At 41.9% G+C, this 27,871-nt stretch overlaps 1 protein-coding gene across 1 annotated transcript; it reads left to right on the plus strand.

Annotated features, from left to right (window-relative positions):
* Positions 1–1,710: 1,710 nt before the first annotated feature.
* On the plus strand, positions 1,711–27,815 carry LOC110494295 (FA complementation group A). Its single transcript, XM_021569243.2, has 42 exons — positions 1,711–1,979; positions 2,622–2,734; positions 2,868–2,964; positions 3,096–3,238; positions 4,706–4,801; positions 5,783–5,856; positions 6,012–6,112; positions 6,263–6,376; positions 6,498–6,558; positions 6,652–6,764; positions 6,892–6,968; positions 9,206–9,347; positions 9,537–9,670; positions 9,782–9,892; positions 10,001–10,096; positions 10,282–10,341; positions 10,452–10,540; positions 10,676–10,736; positions 10,839–10,888; positions 11,009–11,085; positions 11,242–11,346; positions 11,440–11,573; positions 11,749–11,819; positions 12,333–12,432; positions 12,558–12,745; positions 12,900–12,993; positions 13,236–13,454; positions 13,565–13,638; positions 21,438–21,569; positions 21,679–21,757; positions 21,886–22,046; positions 23,684–23,789; positions 23,978–24,037; positions 24,128–24,232; positions 24,332–24,447; positions 24,593–24,743; positions 25,225–25,287; positions 26,307–26,409; positions 26,507–26,582; positions 26,674–26,824; positions 26,962–27,060; positions 27,352–27,815. Exons 1-42 carry the CDS (start codon positions 1,901–1,903, stop codon positions 27,448–27,450), a joined length of 4,374 nt encoding a protein of 1,457 aa, XP_021424918.2. The 5' UTR covers positions 1,711–1,900; the 3' UTR covers positions 27,451–27,815.
* The last annotated feature ends 56 nt before the right edge of the window (positions 27,816–27,871 follow it).

The raw sequence follows: 27,871 nt of genomic DNA on the forward strand, positions 1-27,871 counted from the left end.
GACGTGAGTGCAAGGACAGTGTCACGTCCGCTTGAGCAACAGTTCAGATTGTTTGCCCCAGGTAACTGTGTCCGCTGTACTTTACAGGTTGACAGGTGATTTCCTGACACTGTTCAAGGCAGCTGCAGTATTTAAACTTCCTATGCTGCGGTTTAGTGACACAGTAGGAAAAAACACTTAATGAGACAGATGGGATGACATTTTAATTTGTTATTTTCACCTCCCATGAGCAGGTTTCCTGCCGCAGTGCCAGGGTGTCCAGGATAACATAAGTGGAAATCCTACAAAATATTGTCATTCATGTGTGCAAGTATCTCCAGTAGGCCTATTCACTGGAACCACAAACAAGGGAAGACTGTCTGAAGGGCATCAAATTCTCTGATCTTACATTAAACCATTTGTGAACCACGACTGGTCTTATCTGGTCCATCGATGGATAGCTCATAGTCAAAGCTGTACTGCCTTCATGTCGATGTTCTAGCAGCATTGGTGTTGTTAGGATATATACATTACATTAAAGATATGCACACAGAGAAACATTCTGTTCAATGGCAACTTGTTTACTATAAACCAGCACTTCCTAAACTCGGTCCTGGGGACCCCAAGGGATGCATGTTTTGGTTTTTGCCCAAACAATACACAGCTGATTCAAATAATGAACTCATCATCAAACTTTGATTATTTGAATCAGCTGGGTAGTGTTTGGGCAAAACCCAAAACGTGCACCCCTTGGGGTCCCAAGGACCGAGATTGGCAAACCCTGCAAGCAATGTGTCTGCTTAGAGTAATGCACTAAAGTACCTCTCGTTATTGTTGTTGCAGAAACTCATCATCCCAGAGACAGTGTAGCTCTAATTGGACTAGTTGGTGCCATTTACCTTCAATGGATCGATTATGTGCATAAACACCTGGGCCCCAGATCTGCCAGTCGGCAAGAGAGAGACTGAGACAGTGAAATGTTAGCCTTGCCAACCCTGATATGCATTGATCTGTTTTTCCCCTTTTTTGTCTGAGGATATTGATCTTTAGATGGTCATTAGTAATGCCTCTGTTTTTTATTATTTTTTATTGAACCTTTATTTAACTAGGAAAGTCAGTTAAGAACAAATTCTTATTTACAATGATGGCCTACCAAAAGGCAAAAGGCCTCCTGTGGTGACGGGGGCTGGGATTAAAAATCAATAAAATATAAATATAGGACAAAACACACATCATGACAAGAGAGACAACACAACACTACATAAAGACAGACATAAGACAACATAGCAAGTCAGCAACACATGACAACCCAGCATGGTAGCAACACAACATAACAACAACATGGTAGCAGCACAAAACATGGTACAAACATTATTGGGCACATTACTGTTCTTTGTGTTATTTCATTAAAAATAATTGTATTTTAGTTTGATTTCTTAAAATAGCTTATCCCTAAATATCAGTTATTGCTAGAGGGATTACTGACAGGGTCAACTATTATTTACTAAATTGGATAGCTGAATCCAGATGGTCTATAATCAATCTTTCCACTATCTTAAATGTAGATGCCAACTATATTAGTCAATCATTTAAAAAATAAATAATTTAAGATGATAAAAAAGCTAAGTTTTTAGCCTTGAACAAAGCTTTAAATTCAGGGGTTGTTTATGATTGGCCTGGTATGTCAACAGCATACCGTCCCTGGATTGGCTGCGTAAAACCAGACTCCGACCAATGACAGTAAAGAGCGGGGCATGGAAGTAGCTCGACAACAACATCCGACCATGTCAAAAATCATTAGCTAGTTAGCTAACCAAATATATATTAACGTTACCAGCATATGAAAAATATTCTCAATAACTTGCTAGCTAGCTGACTCACTTTACTATGAGGTGAAAATGCTTGTTCTTGTTGCATACTAATGTTAATTGTCATAATCATGTCGCTAGGTGCGTCAAGTATGTGTCCCACTCAGAAAAGGACACTCTCGTGTCTGCTCGGTAAGTTGGCTAGCTAGCGGTAGCTTTGCACCACAACCCAAGGTTTTGAACTGGGTAGCTAGCTGGCTATCTCTACTACCCCATTCGTAGATGCGAACTGTTTTAGCGCCTATTGACGATAGTAGCGGTGCTAATTAGCTATCTGCGTCTCCAAATATTTGTGTGTAAACGGAAGACGGACGCCACAAACGTGTTGTCATCATTGTCACTGAAAAATACTGTCGACTGCAATGTTAAAATCCGAAATGATTTTGATGTGATATAAAAGTAGAGGGATTTATGTTTCTAGAATCGTACCGCAATCGAGAATCGATTGAGTATTTGGCTGTTTTGGCAAGTTTCAGAGCTAATTCGCCTTTATTAAACAGAACATGTAAGGTCATTGGACTATAAGGAGTAACGTTAACGTCACCGCAATAATGGACTACATTATACCCTATCTACTTGCCAGGTCTTCCTCTCTCCTCCCGTTCTATTCTAATCTCTTCCATTCTCTAGTTTATCTAACGTCATTCCGTAGCCTCAACTTGATCTTGACCCATGTCTTGACTGAAAACCCTAACCAATCCTTCATTGTCAAAGACTTTACCTGACTTACAGATTTTATGATGATAAAAGAACACAGTGTTGATCCTCCCACAGCAGGGCGTGTTGGGAAGAGGCCAAAGCAGGAGAATGTACAGGAGCTGCAGGAGGCAGCAGTCCAGCTGCTGAACAGACACCAGAACCTCTCAGATCTGTTTCTGGAGGTGGGGGTGAGTGAATGAGTCCAGTCTAGACTGGGATGGAGTCAGTGGACTGGTAGCAAGGGGCACTATAACATTTTGTGCCCTAAATTAGACCTGTCAGATTTAGACAAGTTACTTACTTTATTTATCCTTCTTCTAGAGTCCAAATCCTTGCAATTTAATTTGCAAGGAGTACTCTGGACAGAAAAAAGCAGCCAGTGAAAGTCCCTCACCTACAATTGGGGGTTCACTTCTGGGTGAGTTTTCAGGATATCTCCTCCATCAAGGTAAATACTTTCAATGTGTCAGTGGTGTATGTACTAGAATGCACATACACCACTGAGTGTGTGTGAGATAATTATGTAGAAATTGATATGTGTGTTTTCAGTGAATGAGTTGAGGAGGAAGGCTGGGGAGCTGGGGGTCCCGGTGGCAGCCCTGTCAGTGAAGATGGTGGTAGAAAGACTGTTGGACCTGACCGGCCATATCAAAGGGGACCGAGAGCAAGTGTTGCTCAACTCCACTCAAAGGGTTTGTGCTGGGAATAATGTCTAGATATGCATCTATGTCGATGTTTGTTGTCCCCCACAATTAAATTGGCCGTCATTGTAAATAAGAATTTGTTCTTAACTGACTTGCCTAGTTAAATAAAAAATTACAAAAATCTAAAAATAGAGGGGTCTGTGGATCTGTCGCCGTACGAAAGTCATGCGATATCTCAGACAGTACTGGCTCAATTTTGACGAAACTTGGGTTAATGATGCGTCTTGCCATAGAGATTTGGCATTTACAAAATTACTCTGATTGTTCCAAGGTGGAAGCTATAGTAGTTAACTGAAATTTGTTAGTCACAGGATACCTCAATTGGCCCAAGGGGGGTGGGTGCTGCGTCATTTGTGTGGGACGACATGTTTACTGTTGCCTTTTTTCAAGTATGATTTTTCATCATCCAACATCTAGGCCTATAGGTAGGGGTGAAAGTAAGCCTGTCCAGTAGGGAGTCCCTGCAAAATAAATAGTGGAGGTTCAGTGTTCTGGTAAAACACAACCCTATCACAATAATTAAAACAAAGATGTCTGTGACCTAAGCGACTTTGAGCATGGTATGATTGTCGGTGCCAGGCACGGCGGATCCAGTGTCTCAGAAACAACCACCCTGTCATGGGCTTTTCGCGCACGACAGTGTCTTCGGTTTACAGAGAATGGTGCGACAAACAAAAAAACATCTGGTCAACGGCAGACCTGTGGGTGAAAAACAGCTCGTCGATGGAGAATGGCACGAATCATGCACGCTGACAGACGGAACACAAACAGACAAATAATGCCGCAGTATAACAGTTGCCACTATTGCAGCAGACGACCACACTGGGTTCTGCTCCTATCAGCTAAAAACAAGAAGCAGCAGCTCCAGTGGGCACGCGATCACCAATGCTGGATAATTGAGGAGTGGAAAAACATTGGCTGTTCCAACGAATCCCAGTTCCTGTTGCGTCATGCTGATGGCAGAGTCAAGATTTGGCCTAAGCAGCATGAATCCATGGCCCCATCCATCCTGGTGTCAACGGTACAGGCTTGTGGTGTACTGGTGTGGGGATTGTTTTCCTGGCTTACATTAGGTCCCTTGATACTAATTGAGCAATGGCTGAATGCCACAACATATCTGTGCATTGTTGCTGACCAAACCCAATAGAGCAAGGATGGGCAACTTTGATGGGGGTCAGTGCACTGTTGTAGATGCTGGATTTAGTTTAGAATGGACAATCGTGCTCAGGTAGCCTGCTGTTTTGAAGTGATTTGTTTGACAATCAGATGAAAACATGCCACATTAAAAGGTTTTACAGTTAAATTATATGTATTTACTACTAGGACCATAAAAATAATTTGGTGGTCCCGTACCAGGAAGAAATTACATCTAGTTTCTCCCTTGCCTATAAGACTATTGTTTGAGATGTGTTACATAGCCTATTCCTTTAGGAATGTTCACTGTCCTCTGTCCAGGTCCAGCTCTCCGTGCTTTTCCAATCAACCCGTGAGCTTCTCTCTCTTGAAGCCTTCTGCTCTAAACTCTTCTGGCAGGAGTACTGGAGAGATCAGGTGAGTGTGTGTGTGTGTGTGTGTGTGTGTGTGCACACACCAGACTCTTGTCTTTATACTGCCAATGCCATACCTTCGGGTTTTGGCAATTTGAGCCTATTGTCGATTTTTTTTGTTTCATTTATCTGTTTGTGTGTACCTGACAGTTGCTACAGTTTTTTTCCATTAACTTGTTATTGTTGTTGTCAACAGTTAGAAAGTTTGCATAGAAAATAGATGCCAGAATTGCCTGTTACGGTGCGTTTCCATTGATCTGTCTTGTGTCGATTAAAAACATCTGGACGTAATGTCACAAAACAAAAGTTTCCGCAAAAACCTAGGACCCTGGAGTGTTGAATAAAAGTGTTTCCAATATCCATTTCGGCAAATTGCACATTAATAAATTGGTGACAGCCTGTATGCCCTCCCACCTATCTGATTAATGTTCTGCAAAAGCTAGCATGGATAGAAGGCAAGAATTGATTTGCCGAATTCTAATAATTCTCATGTGCCAATTATCGCCATGTCCGTGCCATGGGGTAACTTGCATCCAGAAAAGTAAAGCGAACCAATTAATTAATTCTTGAAAGTCAGGACAATCCTTGTCCTGCAAATATATATATATATTTTTATAGTTGAGAAAACTTATGTAGTAGGCATGTATAACTAATGTTAAGTCGAGCTTTATAGTTACGTGATGACATCACGTCTCCTGCGTACCTTCAGAATTATACGAAGACATTTTTTTTTTTTTGAAATGTGATTTTGTTTTTGTCAGAGAAAATATGTGTAGTGATGTCATGTGTTTTTTATTTTTTTAAATTGTCATTTATAATAGGTAAAAAAAATAATAATATTAATTTATCTTTAGAACATTTCTCCTATAACTACCGTTTCCATTACACATATAGCAATGTTATTTTTTTTGTCACATTGACACAGTTTTACTAGACAAAAGCAATCAAACCTGCCTAGTGACTTCCTTCCCTGTTCCTTGTGTAGAAACAGCCCATGCTGGAGGTGGTGTACCACTTACACACTCAGAATATCCTCTCTCTGGAGTACATGTTGGAAAGGTATCTGAAGTTCTAGCTGATACAGTGTATGAGATTCTGTGTGTTGTGGGATTCAAAAGTATTTCAGATTGAAATGAGCTATGTGGGATAGAAACACAATCACTATTAATTGCTAGGCTATTAATCTTCATATTTCACATGGGCTCTTATTGCAGTGAGAATGGGGTGAGGTCATGGTTGATGTCTGAGTTGAAGGCTCTGTGTGGTAAGACAGCTACTGAGGAGGGAGATGGAGTACCTCAGCAGGTTCTCTCAAGTAAGCCTTTACAGTAGTGTCTCATTCATCACGGTGAATCAGTACTATGTATACACATCTATTCTTATCTGGCAATCACCTCACCTCAGTCTGCCAGTGTTGTGTCCATTTGTGCTCTTTCTATATGTGCAAATGTGTATTGTGTTGCAGCTGTGGTATCTGTGTTGGTGCGAGCTGTTTTTGAGGAAACACAGGACTCCACAGCAGCACCATGCAGGAGGCTCTCCCAGGTGTGCCGTTCAGTGCTGGATGACATGCTCTCCTGTGAGTATACAATCCCTCTCATTGCAGCTCAAAGCTGCGTTCAGTAAACAGAGGCTCTATCTTGTCCAACTGCTAAGATTCTTTTGTTAACCTTTTGTGATGTTTGTCCATTCTTTTTAAGGGGTACTGGATACTTTGAATTGCAAGCCAACCCTGCAGTCTGGTGAAACAGCTGAATTATGGTAAAGGAGAAAAGGCTGCCAACCAAATGGAATTTTAGAACAGGAATAATAATCCATATTCACTCTTTTTATTCACTCTTTCTGTTTGAAAAGGGTACAGATGTTTGATGCTTCCTTGTGTGGTGTGTCTGTATCACCTGATGCACTGCGCCGTTTCTTCATCCACTCTCTCACACACACTCTCACCTACAGACCTAGACTCAAAGGTAAGATCACAAAACATATTATTGACATCTCTCTTTAATATAACTTCTCTTGTAAAACAGCCACCTATGTTGTCAAGTTCTATCTCATCCTGTCATCTGAGTGTTCTCCTCAACCTGTATTGTCTAGTATCTGATGCCATTGCCATGCAAAGAGAGTGGAGCTTTGCTAAAACCTGCAGACTGTTGACCTCCTTGTTTCGTAAGGTAAATGACTTGTGCTCTGCTCTACTCTGTTCTAAAGAATCATGTAAATACCTTTTGTACATGTATAAATAGATTAACCTGTCTGGTTAATGTGAGCTGCTTTTCAAAATATGTATTTTCTTATGTAGTTATTTGTGTGGGTGTGACTGTACATCAGAACGGGAATGATAATATCCCTGTGGGTGTGATTTATGACATCATGGTATTTTCCAGGACATTGTGATCTTTTGTGAAAGTACGGTAGGATGTGTTCATTGTATTATTAAGATTGACATTTGAAACAATTTTTCCAATTCTATATTTAAAGGTTTATTAGACAGACATATGCATATGGGGCGACAGACACGTTCCTCTGAGAGGTTCATAGTAATCTGCCAACCTACTCTAGGGCAGGCATAAATATTCTTTCTTATCTGTTCGTTCTCCAAGTGTTCCAGACCCTTGCCTGATGACTCAGAGCAGTGGAAGAATTCAGTCTATGTTTGCTACATACAGTGCCTTCAGAAAGTATTCACACCCCTTGGCCTTTTGCACATTGTGTTGTGTTACAGCCTGAATTTAAAATTGATTAAATAAATATTTTTTTTGTCACTGGCCTTCACACAAAAAACAATAATGTCAAAGTGGAATTGTGTTTTTAGACATTTTACAAATTCATAAAAAATGAAAAGCTGAAATGTCTTGAGTCAATAAATATTCAACCCCTTTATTAGGGCAAGCCTAAATAAGTTCAGGAGTAAAAGTGTGCATAATAAGTTGCAAGGCCTCACTCTGTGTGCAATAAGTGTTTAACATGACTTTTGAATGACTACCTCTTCTCTGTACCCCACACATACAATTCTCTGTAAGGTGAGTCAGTGAATTTTGAGCACCGATTCAACCACAAAGACCAGAGGTTTTCTAATGCCTCACAAAGAAGGGCACCTGTTGGTAGATGGGTAAAAAAAAAGTTGAACAGATATTGAATATCCCTTTAAGCATGGTGAAATTATTCATTATACTTTGGATGGTGTATCAATACACCCAGTCACTACAAAGATACAGATGTCCTTCCTAACTCAGTTGCTGGAGAGAAAGGAAACCACTCATAGATTTCACCATGAGGCCAATAACTGTGACAGGAGGACTGAGGATGGATCAACAATATAGCAGTTACTCCACAATACTAACCTAATTGACAGTGGAAAGAAGGAAGCCTGTACAGAATCAAAATATTCTAAAACATGTATCCTGTTGTCATCAAGGCACTAAAGTAATACTGCAGAAAATTTGGCATAGCAATTCACTTTTTGTCCTGAATACAAAGTGTTGTGTTTGGGTTAAATCCAATGCAACAGTGAGTATGACTCCAATTTTCAAGCATTGTGGTGGCTGCATCATGTTAAGGACTGGTGCATTGTTCAGGGTAAAATGGATTGGAGCTAAGCACAGGCAAAATCCTAGAGGAAAACCTGGTTCAGTCTGCTTTCCAACAGACACTGGGAGATTAATTCACCTTTCAGCAGGACAATAACCTAAAACACAAGGCCAAATCTACACTGGAGTTGCTCAGGACAGTGAATGTTCCTGAGTGGCCTAGTTACAGTTCTGACTTAAATATGCTTGAAAATCTATGGCAAGACCTGAAAATGGTTATCTAGTAATGATCAATAACCAATTTGACAGAGCTGAAAGAATTTTGCACAGTCCAGGTGTGGAACGCTCTTAGAGACTTACTCAGAAAGACTCAGCTGTAGTTTAAAGCATGTTAGAACATTGATTCAGGGGGTTGAATACTTTATCTAATCAAGATATACGGAACAAAAATAAACTGCAGTTAGGTGAAGACCCTGGGGGGGATGACAAGCACGCAGATGAGCTTCCCTGAGACTTTCTGACAGTTCTATTTAAAAATATATATATATTTTTACAAATGTTAGATTTTTCTTCCACTTTGACAGACTATTTTGTGTAGATTGTTGACAAAAATTTGACACCACCGATGACAGAATTTACAGCTATTTGCCCTTGGTCTCAGGGAGGTTAGGATACCAGGTTCTGCTTTTTGGCAATTCCTAACCTCTTGGAAGTCACTCGGGCTGAGTTCAGATTTAAGAGGGGACATGGCTCCAGTCCATTTAGTAATTAACCTGTAAAACCGGTCTATAGAATAACAAGTGTAAACTTTTTATATTGGGGAGTTGTGACTTGACTGTCTCTGGTGTAATACAACATCCAGCCCTTTCTCTTTGTCTTAGTTGGCAGTGATATTCAAGGTAGAGGAGCTTCTCTCTCACCTGCAACAAGTACTGGAGACGCATGAGGTCAACTGGCAGCATGTGCTCTCCTGTCTCTCCACCCTGCTGGTTTACAATCCAAACACCCAGCCTAGCCTAAAAGGTACGCACAAATCAAAATAAAAGTTTATTCATCACGCGCACAGGATCCAGTGGGTGTAAATGGTACACTGAAATGCTTACTTGCAGCTCTTCCTTAACAGTGCAGAATAAATGTGAAGTAGCAACACACACACACACTTAAATGTCATAGGAGTGTTGTTGGAAATAATTATTTTTCTCTGTACCTCAGAGCTGCTGTCCAGGCTCCTAAGCTCAGCGTTTGAGGGGTATGACTTGGAGAACATGATCACTGCCTTCCTCCTGGCCCGTCAGGGTGCGCTTGAAGGGCCTGGTGTTTTCCCCTCCTACAGCGAGTGGTTTAAGGCAAGACCCCTCAGAGCTTAGTCAGTGGCTACTAGAATATAATTTATTGGTCCCCTATCTTCTTATGTTTGGCTCTTTTCAATAAAGTTGGCTTCTCTCCTGTCTTCCTAGATGTCTTTTGGCGGTGCTAGCAGTTACCACGGCAACAGTAAGAAGTCTTTGGTGTTCCTGCTAAAGTTCCTGTCGGACCTGGTGCCCTTTGACCCCCCACAGTATCTGAAGGTCAGGTGACAGACACTGTTTGGCTCTACTTTAACACTTTACTGCTGGCCTGGGCCCAAGTCTAAATGTTTCTGAATGCTAATGTCTCTGGATGATCTGGTCTCTCAGGTCCACATCCTCCATCCACCCTACGTGGCAGTGAAACACCGGGCCCTACTGCAGGAGTATGTGTCCCTCACCAAGACCAGACTGGCTGACCTGAAGGTAGGGCCTAGATTCGCTGAACCAGTATTTGATGGTACATAGACAGACTGAGAGACATAATACAGTTATTACAATGTAACTAACTCGGACTGGTTGACGTGTCATACCACAAACCCTCTCATTATGCAGCCCATTAATCTACTCTCCTCCAGCTGTATAAACAGGGTCGACATCTCTGTCTGCAGGTCTCAATTGAGGAGATGGGCCTTTATGAGGATATCTCTGGAGCAGGAACCTCAGTGCAGGTTAGAGTGCTTTCTGCTGATTTGTGTACTGTCCCTTTTCAATTGTTTTTTTTACATGTGCTCATGAATGTGTGTATCACTCTTTGTATTTGTTCAATATGCCTTCTTAGCCCCGGTGTCAGGCACGTCAGGATGTGGAGAAGGCAATCTCGTTGTTTGGGAGCACAGGAAGGATATCTGCCACTGTCATGGAGGCCAGGTACCCTACAACTACAGCATGCTACATAACTCTCACAAATCACCTATTGAGATCAATGTACTGCATGACCTACTTATCCTGTTGTCCTACACTGTCTTTATGTTTTACAACACTCATACTCTTTTCCTACTCCAGCATTTTCAGAAGGCCTTATTTCCTGTCTCGTTTCCTCCCTGCCCTCCTAACCCCACGTGTGGTAAGTCTTATGCTCTCTTGCTTTAGATGGAATGCATTTGACTGAATGGTGTGTTTACGTGGTCTGTCCAGATTTTGTATTCTTTGTCTCTGTCCATTTCAGCTTCCTGTGAAGCCTGACGCCAGGATGAATTTCATAGATTCTCTTAAAAAGTATTTTTGACATTCACACTCAGCCATACAACCACTCACCACACAGTTTTCTGTCTGTTTGAGGCTGATACAGATGTTTTTTGTATATTGATTCCAGTTTTGTTTTCTGCTCTCTACTAGAGCGGAAAAGATACCAGCTGCCCAGCACTCCTCCTACATAGAGTCATGTCAGAGAGAGAGACAGAGGCAACAGGACAGTGTGTACCATCACATTATCCCATGTTTAACACCCTACGCATTTTAATATAATCAAATATTTAATATTAGCTTATTCCACCCTAAGCACCACTGTAGTCATATCTCTGTGCTTTTGTCCATGTTTGAAGAGCTGTGTTTCACTTGTGTGTTATCAGGTAAAGGAGTCTCTGTGGTGAATGATGATGATAACCCACAGGAGGTTTTACAGGTCCAACTACAGGAACATAGAGCCCTGCTGACAGAGGGGGGCAGTGATGGAGGTGAGCAGACTGCGACACACACACACACACACACACACACACACACACCAACCAAAGCAAACTTAACATATCTTATTCTCACTGGCTTTACAGAGGTGTCAGCCCAGCTGGCCAGGATCTCCCACACTCTGAGTATTGTGTTCCCTGAACGTGCTGAGGAACTGGTCAGCCAGGCAGTCATCCAGCTTCATGTAGATGAGTCCACTTTCTCTGAGCTGCACAATAAAGTAGGAAGGAATACGAGGAACCTCTGTATTTCTCTCTTTCTTCTACTGTTTTCCCTCTGCTGTGTCTCACCTTTTCGTTCCCTACTCTTTGTCTGTCTGTCAGGTTATTTGTGCTAGCCACGCTCACCGTCTCTGTCTCTTACACTGTCTGCTTATCTGTCCTGTCTTTGTTCAGGTGGTGAACATGATCCTGAGGAGCTTCTGCCAGAGCCTTTTGGACGCCTCCAGAATAAGCCCACCAAATAAGTGAGGAACTAATCATGTCACTTAGTAAAAATCTGAAAGATGTATGGAAGAGTGAGATCGTTTTAAAGTCTATCAAATCAAATGTTATTAGTCAGATTGTCGTGCGTATTATGGGCTTGTTTAAGGCGGTGTGTGTGTGGTCAATCTGACGTCTGCATTGGGCGTTCAGCATTTATAGTGGTACGGCCTCTGCAGAAGTCAGGGTATTCATACTTCTTGCGCTTCACAGAGCAGCGCAGAGCTGTTGATCAGAGCTGTTGTGAAGGAAGTGAGTTTGTGTTTATATAGGACCTCCTGCCCCCACCTACCGTCAACCAATCATGACAAATGTCAAAAAATTTGTGAGGCACATGGCAATGCGGTACGGAGCTCAATTTGGCTTCTGCGTACCTCCGGACCACATTTTCAGATCACGTGTAAATGGGCTCTTAACCTCCACCAGTCAGCATAAAACACAAGTCCGCATAAAACTGCACTACTCTCATTTGAGTTTAATGTGACCTGTGACCCAAGACAGAGCCCCTGGGCATCCCAGTTTGTCAATATCCTGCTGGGACACATACAGCTGCTCACTGCCCTCCTTCACCGCATGTGGGACCTGCTCCACAACCAGGTATCCATCTCTCTTCACATTTAATTTTTACTGCCTCTTTCTTTCTCTCACTCTCTCTCCTTTTTACCTCTTTCTTACCCCCCCCCCCTTTTCTAACTACAGTCATCTTCTGTCCTTCTCTATAGGGGGTATCATTGAGTGCTGCACATGTGCTTGGACTGGCAGCCTTTGTTGTGCACCTTCATGCCTCCCAGACCAAGAGCCCCAAGGTGCAGCTGTGCCCACCCCTGCTGCCCGGCCCTGTGTCAGTACTGGAGGCACTGACCACTGCTCTGCCCTGCACCACCCAAACCAACATGCTATTCTGTGTTAGGTGGGTGAGACTGGAGAGGGACCCTGAGCATCTAGGATTACATAAAATAATTATACAGTATATTATAAACCAAAAGGCACAGTTAACTTTAGTTCAATAGGACAGTGTTATCATAAGATGTATTTATGTGGACAGCTTTGTTTTTGTTTGCCAGGTTCTGCGTGGCTGCAGTTTGCTATGGTCTCTGCAGGAGTGAGTCACTGTGTGATCAGCCGCAGCAGTATAATCCCTGCAGCCTCTATAAAAAGGTATGCACGTTATTCTTTCAGTGTCACTGTAATTATGCTCTCTCTTATCACCCAGCCACACTCTGAGATGCCCTTTATGCAAGCAGCAGGGGTCTGGTGTTTGAGCAGAATGTCACATACACTAGGGCTGCAGTTGTACCTCTCTGCTTGCCTGCACAGATCCATGTCCTGCCTATTCCTGAGTGTGTGTGTGTGTGTGTGTGTGTGTGTGTGTGTGTGTTTTTTGTATTTGGTATTTGTAGCTGCTGTACCTAATTCCCAGACTAATGCCAGATATGAGGAGGTTGCCAATTGAAGCGAGTGGGGAATCGGAGTATGTAGGGCCAAACAAACAGGGTGAGGAGGAGAATCGTGGGTTGTGGAAGAGTGTTACTGACACAAATACAACCTGGAGGAAGTCAGCCTGGGCACTATGGAAACACGCCCCCTTCCATCTCCTAGTAAAACTCCCAGAATACCAGGTGAGGAAAACTGTCTAAACATTGGTGTAAAGCACCACCAGCCTTCTCGGCACATTGACATGTCTGTTTCTCATTTTCTTGGAGAAGTTCTAATTTTCTTCTTTGTCTAGTTCTCATTTTCAGAGTGGCTGGCAGCTGAACTCAGAGTTCAGAGGAGTGAGGATGCCCTGTCTGACCCAGATAGGTGAAGCACATGCCTAAATATGCAGGCCATACACACATTAATATAAAAGTTTGGTATATGTTGATCTCTTTTTGGTATTTTATTAGGATCCCCATTAGCTGTTGCAAAAGCAGCAGCTACTCTTTCTGGGGTCCACAGGAAAAATGACTTAATACAGAACATTAATAGACAAGAACAGCTCAAGGATAGAACTACATACGTTTAAGAACGGCACACACAGCCTACATATCAATACATAGACACAAAATACACTACATGACCAAAAGAATGTGGACACTTGCTTGTCTAACATCTCATTCCAAAATCATGGGCATTAATATGGAGTTGGTCCCTCCCTTTGCTGCTATAACAGCTTCTGCTCTTCTGGGAAGGCTCTCCACTGGATGTTGGAACATTGCTGCTGGGACATGCTTCCATTCAGCCACAAGAGCATTACAGGCTAACTACACCGATCGCGTTGCAAAATAAATGTCAAAATCTTTATTATTCAGTTATTGCACCCACAGTGCTCGTGCGCGCCAACGAGTGTCTGTGTTGCCAGGGACTAAAATAGAAGTCAGTTCTATTTGTGACACAGATCGCGCTGCAAGTCCTGCCTCTCCCATCTCCTCATTGGTTTATAGAAGCAGGTACCCACGTGCCATCTCGTCATTGGTTATACCCACGTGGGTGACTGAAAATGTGGATTAATAGGTGGAGTAGAGGACCTTGTGCATTTCAGGTAAAATAACAACTCAATGTTTATATCCCAGGACAAATTAGCTAGCAACAGCAAGCTAGCTAAATAGGACAAATTAGCTAGCAAGTGCAAGCTAGCTAGCTAAATTTGCATAAATGTTTAATGCTTTTCGACCTGTCCCCAAATTAATATAATTGGTTCAGAGTTTGTTTTGATATTTTAACCTGCGTGTCGTGATCGCGTTTGGTGTGGGGGGACAAAATACATTTATGCACGATGGCGCACGCTCACAGCCGGTTTGTGTTCCGTGTTAGTGAGGTCTGGCACTGATGTTGAGCGATTAAGACTGGCCCGCAGTCGGCGTTCCAATTCATCCCAAAGGTGTTCGATGGGGTTGAGGTCAGGGCTCTGCAGGCCAGTCAAGTTCTTCCACACCAATCTCAACTAACCATTTTGCTTTGTTCACTGGGGCATTGTCATACTGAAACACGAAAGGGCCTTCACCAAACTGTTGCCACAAAGTTGGAAGCACAGAATCGTCTAGAATGTCATTGTATTCTGATTTCCCTTCACTGGAACTAAGAGGTCTAGCCCGAACCATGAAAAACAGCCCCAGACCATTATTCATCCTCCACCAGACTTTACAGTTGCAACTATGTATTCGGGCAGTTAGCATTCTTCTGACATCCGCCAAACCCAGATTTGTTTGTCAGACTGCCAGATGTTGAAGCGTGATTTATCACTCCAGAGAACACGTTTCCACTGCTCCAGAGTCCAATGGCGGCAGGCTTTACACCACTGCAGGCGACACGTGGCCAAATAACAAGTATCCCGTTTCAGGCTCAATGTATAGACAATTCGGACCAATCAACTTGCCACATGTAGGTATGAGTCCTGGACTGAAATTCCTCCCGTGTCCCTGACCAATTAATCTTCAGTTCCCCATTATAGGAAAAACAACTTTTTCCATATATCATTAATTCCCTCTTGACCTTTAGTCCTCTGCTGTTGTGTATTTATCTTTAAATATTCTTACACTCCCCCCTAGACCATTTTAAAAAGAAATATACTTAAAATGTATTTTTAGAAAACATGAAAAAATAGACATAACATTTTTTGTTGTAAGCATAAAATCATTCACATTAAAACTTGCGTTTCTATAAAACACAAAGGGCATATTTTACTTGCTTTTGCAATAAAAATAAAAATAAGTATTAACAGATGTAATGATGATGACCCTCATAATTCCTACCACATCCTGTTTTAGGAGAACTGACAAGAAAAATAATTGTTTGCAAGACAATAATATTCAATCGTTCTTTTGGCTTGGTAATCAGTCCTGTAAAAGTGACCAGCTCTTCCACACCGGAAGCAGTCCGACATAGATAACTATTAGAAATGATGTTCTGACGGTAGTGAGGAATTATTCGTCCGTTCCACTGGTTGATAAGGACCTCTTTAATGAACACTTCACCAGTGATCTTGTATTGTTTCAGGTACAGGCCTTGGGTCAAGGAATATTGCTGCAACTTCAGACGATAGATTCTCATAACATGTAACGAAGGAAACAAAAAGTGAAATGAACATGTTCTGGTTTCAAGAAAAATAATATTTCACATAGATTTCCCTAAATAAGCATGTCCCGATATCACTATTGTTGTAATTGTCATTATTACAAATATATATATATTTGTAATAATGACAATTACAACAATACTGAATTAACACTTTTATTTTAACCTAATATAATACATAAATAAAATCTATTTAGTCTCAAATAAATAATGAAACATGTTCAATTTGGTTTAAATAATGCAAAAACACAGTGTTGGAGAAGAAAGTAAAAGTGCAATATGTGTCATGTAAAAAAGCTAACGTTTAAGTTCCTTGCTCAGAACATGAGAACATATGAAAGCCGGTGGTTCAATATTCCCAGTTAAGGCGTTTTAGGTTGTAGTTATTATAGGAATTATGACGCGTCAACGATTTGTCTTTACCATTTGTATTTCATATACCTTTGACTATTGGATGTTCTTATAGGCACTTTAGTATTGCCACCCTAGTCTCAGGAGTTGATAGGCTTGAAGTCATAAACAGTGCTGTGCTTAATTAAGCATTGCTAAGAGCTGCTGGAAAACGCAGTAAAGTGCTGTTTGAATGAATGCTTACGAGCCTGCTGCTGCCTACCACCGCTCAGTCAGACTGCTCCATCAAATATCAAATCATAGACTTAAGTATAATATAATAAACACAGAAATACGAGCCTTTGGTCATTAATATGGTCAAATCCGGAAACTCATTTCGAAAACAAAACGTTTATTCTATCAGTGAAATATGGAACCGTTCCGTATTTTATCGAATGGGTGGCAACCCTAAGTCTAAGTATTGCTGTTGCATTGCACAACCTTCAATGTTATGTCATAATTATGTAAAATTCAAGCAAATTAGTTCAGTTTGCAACGAGTAAGGCGACCGAAACGGTCCCTAGTTAATATTGCCTGCTAACATGAATCTTTTAACTTCATTTGCAGGTTTTAAAAAATATATAATTGTGTATTGATTTTAATTAAGGCATTGATGTTCATGGTTAGGTACATTATTGCAACGATTGAGCTTTTTTTCGCAAATGTGCTTTTGTTAAATCATCACCCGTTTGGCGAAGTTGAAGTAGGCTGTGATTCGATGATAAATTAACAGGCACCGCCGCATTGATTACTAGCAACACAGGACAAGCTAGTTAACCTAGTAATATCATCAACCATGTGTAGTTAACTAGTGATTATGTGAAGATGGAATGTTTTTTTTAAAGATAAGTTTAATGCTAGCTAGCAACAAGGTCCTTTTGACGCAGGTGGTCAGCCTGCCACGCAGTTTCCTCATGGATTGTAATGTAATTGGCTTCCAAAAAGGCAGATTACCGATTTGTTATGGAAACTTGAAATCGAGACTAATAAATCAGCCCTAATCAGTCGACCTCTAATGACAACTCCCGTGTACAACATAGAAGCTTATCAGGTTCTGATCATCTTACTATGCTTCACACGAGATTGGCCCCCGACTGCTAATCAATCAGCTCTTTATTCTCCAGGCTCTGCTTTGTTATCAAAATGTACAATCTTGCAGTGAGTGACATGTATCCATTGTGATTTTCCCTGCTGACCTTTTTATGAGCAAAACTTGACAAGGACCTTCCCATTTTGGCCCTGATGTCTCTGTTAAATATATTTTTTTACCATCACCCATCCTTTCTTAGTAGAGTAGGCTTCTTAAACCCATCGTGAGAAACAATCAACAACGACCAGAACATCTTCCTTTCCTTTACATTTGGCTAGCGTGATGTAGTCAAGCTGTAGATGTCTGACGGGTCCTGTAGGGGGGGAGGTGCTCGTAGTGTCTGTACTTTCACTCATCCCTTGGTGTTGTTTTCCATACAAATCTTGCAATTTGCCACAACAGCCTCAGCCTCTTTCTGCCTCAGGATTCCACCATTTGCCCACAAAATGATAAACTATCTTGTCCACACCAATGTGTCCCAAAGAGTGGTATGTGTCACCACGTAGGGTAAGCGTGAATTTGGCGCTACACATCTCAGGTTGTGTTTCCACATACCTTCTTGATTGAGTTTGCACCCTGCAGCCATCCATTCCCACACTTCATCTTTTGGAGCTCTGCTTTGCATGTCTCTAATGTGTTACAATGTATCCACGGTGTATTTCCTAATCAGTTTAGGTGACAGAGGTGTTCTCTTGGCAGCCGCATTGGCAGCTCTGTCAGCCAGGTCATAACCTTTACTCTTGTCTGTACAGGTTTTTTCCATGTGCTTTCATTTTCAAGATCGAACTTGTCCAGGTAACTGGAGAGCATTCAGTAGAGCCATCACCTCTGGTGATTCACCTCTATTCTTCACAGGAGCTCCCAGTGATGTCATGAATCCTCTTTTTTAAAAATATTTTTCCAAAATCATGGGTAAGGCTGAAAGCATACCTTGAGTCTGTAGATATTAGCTGTTTTTTTTACTTCAGCCTGTTTACATGCTTCTGTCAAAGCCACCAATTCCGCCACCTGTGCTGATGTTCCTGCAGGTAACGTGCCTGTCACTATCACATTGTCCAACTCGCAGCAGTTGTGTTAAAGTAATGTAGTATCTGGATTACATGGTGTGCCACGTTGATCACTTGTTCCAACGAACCGCTGCGACCTGTGCAGCTCGATTCATTGTCAAAAGAGTGAACAGCATGTGGACACTTGATGGTAAGATGTTGGTCGAGAAGAAGCATTGCCACCGTCGACACAGCGACGTAAGTAGCCCTTATAGCTCTGTGACAGGGACCCCATCCCAACTCCACATCATCCAGTTTCTTCGAATAGTAGCCTACAGGTTTCTCTTCTGCTGAATGAGTAATGTTTTTGGGTTCACTTGGAACCTGCACAACTCCGATAACAGCAGGTTTATTATGTTGATTGATGTCTCTATCCATTCGGGACAGCATGTCGACGATGTCGCTGCAGTTTTGTCTCCCAGTCAGTAGTTGTGGAAACAAAAGTTTTGCGCTAATCATTGTGTATGGATTGCATCAACTGTGTGATTGCCCCATTTTTGGAAGAAGTGAGTGCATCGCCATCTTTCATGATGGGTAACCCACTGTCTAACCTCTGCTCTGAACCTTTCTTCCCATTCAACAAACGGCTCTTTCTGTTTTTGAACACATTTGGTTATCTCTCCCCAATTGGTGGTAGTATTGGTCAGACCCTTAAGGAAAACAAGTATTCCTCTCCATCCATCGGCCACATCTTGCTCTTCACCACCCACAGTTCTCTTGACCATTTCTTCAAGTATGCCATGTTCACGGTTGTTCAAAACAAAGGCTAATAACTGTAACCCATCATAAGGATGTAGATTGTATAGTTTCTTATTGCTTTAAATGGACTCACGTCTTCATACCCACATCTCGTGGATGCTTCAAAGTCTTTGACAACTCATCCAACTGTTTTGGAGATGCTGATTCATGTGATTACTTTCACCTGTTGTTTGTCTTTACTGCCTTTAACAGCCTGTGTTCTGGTTGGCATAAGACATTGTTTTTCACCGCTGTCAGAATCCATTGACTCAAAGCCAGGCAGTGCTGATCAGATGCTTGAAACCTGATCATCCTTGCGCAACTCAGCATGAGGGTAGATTGAGGGAACAAAGGGCCCACAGGTGGGGGCAAAATCTGCCACTCTGCCTCCTGTAATTGTTGAATTTTGCCTTTAAGGTTTTTCTGTTCACCAAGAGCCCTCACTCTCTTTATCTCCCTGCAATGTCCTATCATGATTATGAAGAAATCATTTCTCATCTGGTTTTATTACTTTGTGTCCATCGTGTCTTTGTCAATGAGTTAGACATTCTGTATTTTTCCCCAAGCGTTTGTATGTCAGACAGATTCCATGTTCCAGCGTTGTCAACAATAACGGAATATTTCTTTATCTCTTGCCTACACTTCAATCCAAGGTAACACCTAGTAATTTAGTCTCCTCAACTTGTTCAACAGCCACACCATTCATTACCAGATTCAGCTGAGGTCTAGAGCTTAGGGAATGATTTGTACCAAATACTCTTAGTTTTAGAGATGTTCCAGACCAGTTTTATTACTGGCCACCCATTCCAAAACTGACTGCAACGCCTTTTATTTATTTTTCTATTTTACCCCAATTTTCTCACATATCCAATTACGATCTTGTCTCATCTCTTCAACTCCCCAATGGGCTCAGGAGATGTGAAGATTGAGTCATGCACCCTCCAAAACATGACCCGCCAAATCGCGCTTCTTAGCATCCACCCGCTTAACCTGGAAGCCAGCTGCACCAATGTGTCGGAGGAAACACTGTTCAATTTACGGCTGAAGTCAGCCCAGTCCACCACCAGGAGTCGCTAGAGCATGATGAGCCAAGTGACATAGATTAGATTAGACATAGATTAAAGATGGGAGTGGCCAGATTTGTCAATGCCTGGAGGTTTGTCATTATTTTTTATTTTTTTAAACTCTGTTTATGAAGTTTTACACACACACACAGACAAGACAACACAAAGCAATATAAATAAAATACTCAACTAGAAAAAAAATACAAATAAAAATACAAATAAAAAAATAGCTTTAAAGATACCATACTTTAGACAAGGCAGAAGGCTACAAAGGTTAAAGGGCAATCTATAGTACAGGGACAGAGCAAACACCTCACCATTGTTCCTGTAAACAGTCAAGGGATAAGGGTGGAGAAATGCAACCACTCACAGACAGTCATGGCCACAGACCGACCATCCACTGGACCTAAAGTTTACAATGCTTTAAAATAAAAAAAATGGAATGATTATTCATGTAGGCGTGAACAAAATGTAAAAATAACTGGGAAAAACAAGCTCACACTTCAGTCTCTGCCCGGGCAAGATGAACAAGGCATCCGCGGGTCACAATCAATAAGCACATGGACCTTAATGCCCCCCCAGCAAAAACACAGAGAGAAGCTCCTCCAACCCTTAAGTCACAGGGGGGTCAAATACAGACTTAGTTTGAATTGGAATGCCATCAGAGGATGGACTGTTTAAAGTAAGACCGGAATGGAGCCCAAGCCTCATTAAACAGTTTGGGGTTCCCACGTGAATTTAATTAAACATTTTCTAGTTTCAGAGAGCACAACACATCTCTCACCCAATATTTATAAGATGGGGAAGCTGCCATTTTCCAGTTCTGTAGTATTAGCCGTCTAGCTAAAAGAGTTGTATAAGCAACAGTGTCCGACTGGATTCTTGATAGGGGGGTACCCATGGACAGTACTCCAAAAAGGGCTGTAAGGGGAGACGAATCTATAACAGTGTCATATATATATCATTTAAATATTAATTCCCAGAAACCTGACAGTTTATGACAGCCCCAAAACATATGCAACAGTGTGGCTGGTTCCACTTTACATCTGACACAGGTAGGATCAAAATCAGAGAATATTCTTCCAAGTTTGGCCCCCGACCAGTGGATACGGTGAACCACCTTGAATTGAATGAGGCTGTGTCTAGTAGGTTTGTCATTATTGATCAATAACAATAATGTTGTGTACTGGTATGTAACAGAGCCTGCGTGTGTATCAGACAGGAGTATCAACAGTGGGCGTGTCAGCAGCTATACCTGCCATCTCCTGTGGACAAGGGGGGCTGTGCAGGAGACTTAAGGACAGCCTGCTCCCACATTCTCAACGCTGTCATGGACCAGAAGACAGTATGGTCAGCATGATTTGGCTTATGGCCTCCTGCACCTCAGATAATCCTGATTATTTGAATAATAGACATTGTTGAGTTGTTTAGTCTTTATCGCTTCTCTTTGTGTCCTTAGTGCTCCGACCCAGGAGAACACTGATCACAGACCCTCGGAGGCAGGCACCTGTCTCCCAGACATTTTCTCCAGACTTCAGGTACAGTACACAGGCCTTTTGATTGATATGTTAGTTTGTTTCTGTACATGATTTCCTGTTAATGCTTCGTATTTTCTGCATATGTTTTGCACTGATTTTCCTGTGTGTGTCCTTTGATGTCTTTATAGGAGATTGTCTATGAGATGGAGCTCACTAGTCGCTCTCAAAGGACTCAAGATAAGGGACATTTCCTATTGGATCTGATTTCACATAGATGCTCTGTGACCTCTGACCTGCAGAGTATCAGCAGTGAGCTTAGCATTCAGCAAACATTACATACATGGAACAGGTAATGTACAGACACACAGACACATCCTCTATACTAGGGCTTTGGCGGTCATGACATTTTGTCAGCCGGTTTATTGTCATGCAAAAGAAACATGACAAGGAGATCATGTATTTCAGAAGAACAATATGAGTTGGCCTACTATATGTTATCTGGCTATGTGTCCTGCTGTAGGTTTGTTCACTTAGCAGATATGACAAGATATGCTTCCAAGTCCTGTGCCATTATTTTATATTATGATTTTATAGTATGAATATAAGAAGAATATTCTTTTCCTCAGGCAGCACATGCTGTTCTCTCACCAATGTATCATATTTTCACCCATCAGATTATTCTCAATTTAATCTTGTCTTTACTAATATGTCAAATTTATTTTGATTTAGAATGGGGAAAAATAAATGTAATCTGTATGCACTCGAATAGCATTTAGAGGCCGCTTTCTTGACGGTTGTTTTTTTTTAATCATGCCGGGTAAGCTGGTGATTTCACTCTACACATCAACCACTGTTTGAGGAGCATGGAGCCTCACGTGATATTTCGCCCAAACTCTGTATGCCATGGGCTCTCCAACCTTGTCATTGCAGCTACCCAGGGCTTCATTTAGGAAACCAAGACAAATCTGTTTTGGAACATTGATAGTAACATGTTTTCAGAAGGCAACATATTTCAATAAACTGTTGACAGCTCCTCTCTGTGCGCTGAAACGAATGAAGGAGAGAGGGGAGGAGATTAATATGTGCGGTGGTGAGATTTTCTGTAGCTAAAGGTAATTATGAAAATATATAAATACCCTATTGCTAGGCTATTGAAAGTCAAATGCAAATTCACTATAATGGTAGACTAACTCTGTCAGCTGTCCGGCTAGACCAATTATGTACCAAAGACATCTTAAATATATTTTTGTAATGTTTTTTGGCCATGCATAATATGCGGGTAGGCTATGTATTGTATAACGGCACAATCATTATTTGAATTCAGTTTTTTGGGGGGCGGGGTTCATGTATAGGCCTATGTGTATTTATAAGCTCTAATATGCGTATGGTGTTTAGAATTTATCATCACCTTAAAGAAAGCCCTGTCCATTTCGTTGTTAGGCTTTGAAACAACATACTGTACACAACGACCATGTTTTCCATTCAGTTTCAACCTGTTGTTGAACTTCTCTCTTCAAATTGATCAATCCCAAAGAGCACAATAGTCATGAGTCTTGCCGCCACTACTGTCACCGCAACAGCCCTACTCTATACCAGTGATTCCAACAGCCCTACTCTATACCAGTGATTCCAACAGCCCTACTCTATACCAGTGATTCCAACAGCCCTACTCTATACCAGTGATTCCAACAGCCCTACTCTATACCAGTGATTCCAACAGCCCTACTCTATACCAGTGATTCCAACAGCCCTACTCTACACCAGTGATTCCAAACATGGTCACCCCAGGGTTGCATATTGTTGTTCTAACTTAACTCACTGAACTGATTTAACCCTTGATTAGTTGATTTAGGTGTGTTAGTGCTGGGCTAGCAAAAATATGCAACCCTGGGTGGGTCTGCTCTACACCATAGAGATTCACTGTACTACAGTGTGAACTTGTGTGTGTATATTAACTTTAACAAAACGTGTGTTTGTGTATCATAGGGTGATACTGGCACTCCCTGCAGTCATGTTGGTTACAGTGAAGACTGGAGGAGGGAAGAGGACTCTGGACTGTGAGACCCTCATGGAACATATCAACCAGTATCAGGTACGCCACAATGGGGGTTGAGAGAGGGAGGTTAGATTAATGAATCATTCATTCAAGCAAATTTATTGTAGCTACAGTCTGTGTGAATCGATCCGTAGTTCACTTCTCATCTTGACCAAACCACCTACTATAGATGCATTTTCCCAGATTTGATCATTATCGTTATACAATATCTCTTTGTGTATCAGAGGAAGGGCTGTTCCCCAGCTGGACTGCTGCCCTACCACCTCACAGCACACTTCTTAAGAGTAAGTTCCACTCACAGATTATTAACTGCTCTGGGTTGACAGTGTTAACAACATATTGTGATATTTATCATATGAAGTCATTTCTCATAGGCTGTGCTCATGGCCAGTGTGAGCTGTGACTGTGCATCAGGAGAAGTGAACAAGGCCATGTCCCTGATCAGTCTTCAATGTCCACTGCTCCTCGTCTCTGCCGGGGTACCGTATATTATACTTCCAGGATCACGTCTGATTTGTTAATCTGAGAGTTTTAATGTATGATGCTGACTGAGTGTAATTTGTGTGTGTGTTGGGCAGCACTGGTGGGGCCGTCTCTCCCCTGTATTGGTGTCTCTCTGGCATCGCCTCACTGACGGACAGCCCCTGCCTCAGCAGCTGCAGGTCCTGGCTGATTGTCACTTGTGGGTCTGCAGGTAAAACAGGATCATGCGTACATGCCTGTGTATATAGACAACATTTACTGATAATACTCCTTTAGAAACTAAATATGTTGACTTTTATTTCTGTAGTTGTTTGGCACAATGATTGAATGTGTTTTTTGTCCTGTGTCCTTGGCAGTTCAAAGGATGGAGTGTCATGCCCTGTCCCCTCTGCCCCGCCCCTGCTCCTGGCAGCTTGTCTGCACTGTGTATGGGAAGGCCAGGCGAGTGGCAAGGGCATCAGGACAAGCCTGGAGATGTTGGGACAGCTGACAGAGCAGCACACTCAGGTAAGTACACTTCTCTTCCCTATCGCCAAGTGTTTCAAACTCAACCTAGATGTTTGTTCAAAAGGTTCATTAGCCATGTTTGTAAGCTTTGATGGAGTGGACACAACACCGCCAATTGAGAAAATCTATTTCACACCACATAAAGGAGGTCAAAGTGCACAGGGGGAAAAAAAATCCCCATTTATGTAGGTTTCTTGGGATATATAGGTGTCTTGGAATATTATTGGAATTTATTGGCAGTTGTGACACATTAGTAAGACACTGACACTCACATGCTCAGAACTAACCTTCGGCCTCACACAAACACAGTTTCTTGTTCGTGATTTAGGAGTAGAGACACTCAGATGATTAGGGAACCAACTTACCAGTTTTCTATTAGAGACGTGATCATTGTCACTAGGCTCCATTTTGTCATTAGTTAGTAGACACCAGGGAAACTGCCATGTAACCTAAAATAATTTGTGATGCCATTTGTCCCCAGCTGCTGGTGTTTCTGCTGTTCCTCTGTGTGACTGACCTCCTCACAACTTTTCTCACGCCCCAGGTACATTTACATTTAGCAGATGCTCTTATCCAGAGCGACTTACAGTTAGTGCATTCATCTTAAGAAATCTAGGTGAGATAACTACATGACATAGTAAGTACATTTTTCCTCAAAACAGTATTTATTAGCCAAGTCAGTGCTAGTAGGAAAAGACAACTACAACTTTTTTTGAGGGAGGGGGGGGGGGTCACTGGGATTTAGTCAAGATACTGAAGAGGTGGGTTTTCGGAAGATAGGCAGGGACTTGGCTGTCCTGACGTTAGAAGGAAGCTTGTTAAACCATTGGGGTACATCATTCCTACACCTTAAGGCCACGAGTGTTCCTGGCTAGGGCACATGGGAACTCCTAGCCCAGTGGTTCCCAAATGTTTTTGGCCCGCGACACCTTTTTTGAATAAATTGTTTTTGTTATCAACTGCCAATGTTTACTTTTTTAATTGGGGCTATGACCGTCTATTACAAATCAGTCAGACTGTACTTTTGACAGTATTTTTATCTGAAGGAAGTATGGTGACAGAAATGTATCAGAAAGGTATTGGCAAGTTCAGAAGATCATCAGGCAATAATTTATTAACTTCTGTGTAGAAAGAAAATCATCGTTGATGTTCTGCTTCCTCTCCAGTCTGTTCTGAGTCCTGCGCGGCTACAAGTTCCTGGGAGTCTTATCTTTCAGTGACGGCCGTATGTTGTAGCTTAAACTGTTGAAAAGACAGAGCCACATTTGTAGGAAGAAAACAGAAACCGCTCTGTTTATTACAACTGCATCTAGCTGCTACTGGAGTGACGTAATCCCGGTTCTATGAACCAAACGTGTTTAAAAATATATATATAATAATTTCAGAGTTTCTCTTGCGATCCCATTTTCAAATCAGGCGACCCCTAGTTTGGGAAACGCTGTCCTAGCCCTACACACTCAACAGTGTAACAGTAACGTATTCAACAGACTAAAACAACTTTTCTGCTAACAAAACATCACAATTACAACGTTTCATACAACTTTTGTGTGACATGCTACATAGAGGGTGAAGGGTCTTCAGAGAGCTCAGGAACTCTGTAAAGATATCCTGACTGTCCTTGTGGACTCTGCTGACTGGCTGCTACTATTCAAGACACCATGCTCTGGTACAGTATATAACTTGCTTATTTACAGTAGCCTCTGGCTTTGAATATGTCCCATTTTGTGTCTCTGTGATGTAATATTTTGTTTTTCCTATTCAAGAAAAAGGGCTATACCAGCCTGTGGCCGTGGTAACATCCGATGAATACACAAGACTGATGCCTTTGGCCTTTTACAGGTATATTTACTTGGTGGTCAAACTGTCAGTGTTGTCATCCATTTTCTTGTTTATATGTGAGTTCTGTATGTGTATTGTGTTTCCCTGCCAGCCTGGTCCCCCATCTTAACTCTGAGATATTGGAGAAAACAGTGAAGGCCCCAGGGTTCCTCCACACTGCTGTGCTCTGCTACTCCTCCCTTATCAAGCTCTTTATGGACGGCCAGACTCCCTGCCCTGTGACCGAGCATCTGACTGACCAGGTGAGCTTATTTTGAAATGCAGAAAAAGCAAAGATAATCATGTTTATTCATCAGACACGGTCACTGTGGTTGACTGGTATGTGGTCACCAAACTACTGACAGTGGCGTTTTTCTGAATCCGGGTTTTGGTCTCGCAGATGGACCCCTCATATATTCTGACTAGGGCCCAGCAGGTGCTTCTGAAGACTATATCTCTGACATCCCCAACCTCACTGTCTCAACATCAGCTGAACCAGGTAACACATTTGTGCACTGACCACCCAGAGTAAGGCTGATCTCAGTCTGTATTCCATAGAGTAGGACTGGGTTGTGTAGTACTGTGTTGAAATCAGATGGATATGATACATTTATTGGATTTTCACAAACATCACACAACTACAGCCTATGATTTCTTTCTGGGCTTTACCTCGCATCAGACTCTGTTTTTTACCAATGGCTCTCAAAACCCAAAATAATGATATACCCTGATACTTCCTTTTGAACTACACAATACCCTACTTGTGACCCTTTCTCTCTCCTGTTCCTAGCTGGAGGCCTTATGTGTTGATCTGGACCCGGAGGTGGCAGCAGCTCTGGTCTTTCACCTCAGCTCTTCCAGCCTCAGCCCAGAGCTGGACTTCCTGTGAATGGATGTATATGGGGCTACAGGCACACCACGGACTGTTAATGACACTAACTTGGCTTCCTTCATGAACAAGATATATAACGATGATTAGTATGGGTGCAAGAGGACTAGGTCTTTGTCCTCCAATGAAGAATATACTTGGATAGCTACATTATAATGTTGCCTTTAGGTTATGTGGTTGGCAGTTGTATTTTAATTCTGTGTGTGTGGAAGGAATTGTGGTTATGGGAGCGCAGTGTATATTCAGCATTGTAGAAAGATACCTGTACACAGAAGAGCCTGATGACTTGTATAGCTGTTTAAGTTTCACCAGCCCTTATGAATGTTGTAAGGAATAAACTTAATCAAATATCTTAATTTAAAAAAGCATTGATCTACACTTTCTCATCATTCATTTTCCACTATCAAGTATGTTGTGGGTT

This window comes from Oncorhynchus mykiss, chromosome 2 (assembly GCF_013265735.2).
Source record: "Oncorhynchus mykiss isolate Arlee chromosome 2, USDA_OmykA_1.1, whole genome shotgun sequence".
In the NCBI taxonomy this organism is placed as follows: domain Eukaryota; kingdom Metazoa; phylum Chordata; class Actinopteri; order Salmoniformes; family Salmonidae; genus Oncorhynchus; species Oncorhynchus mykiss.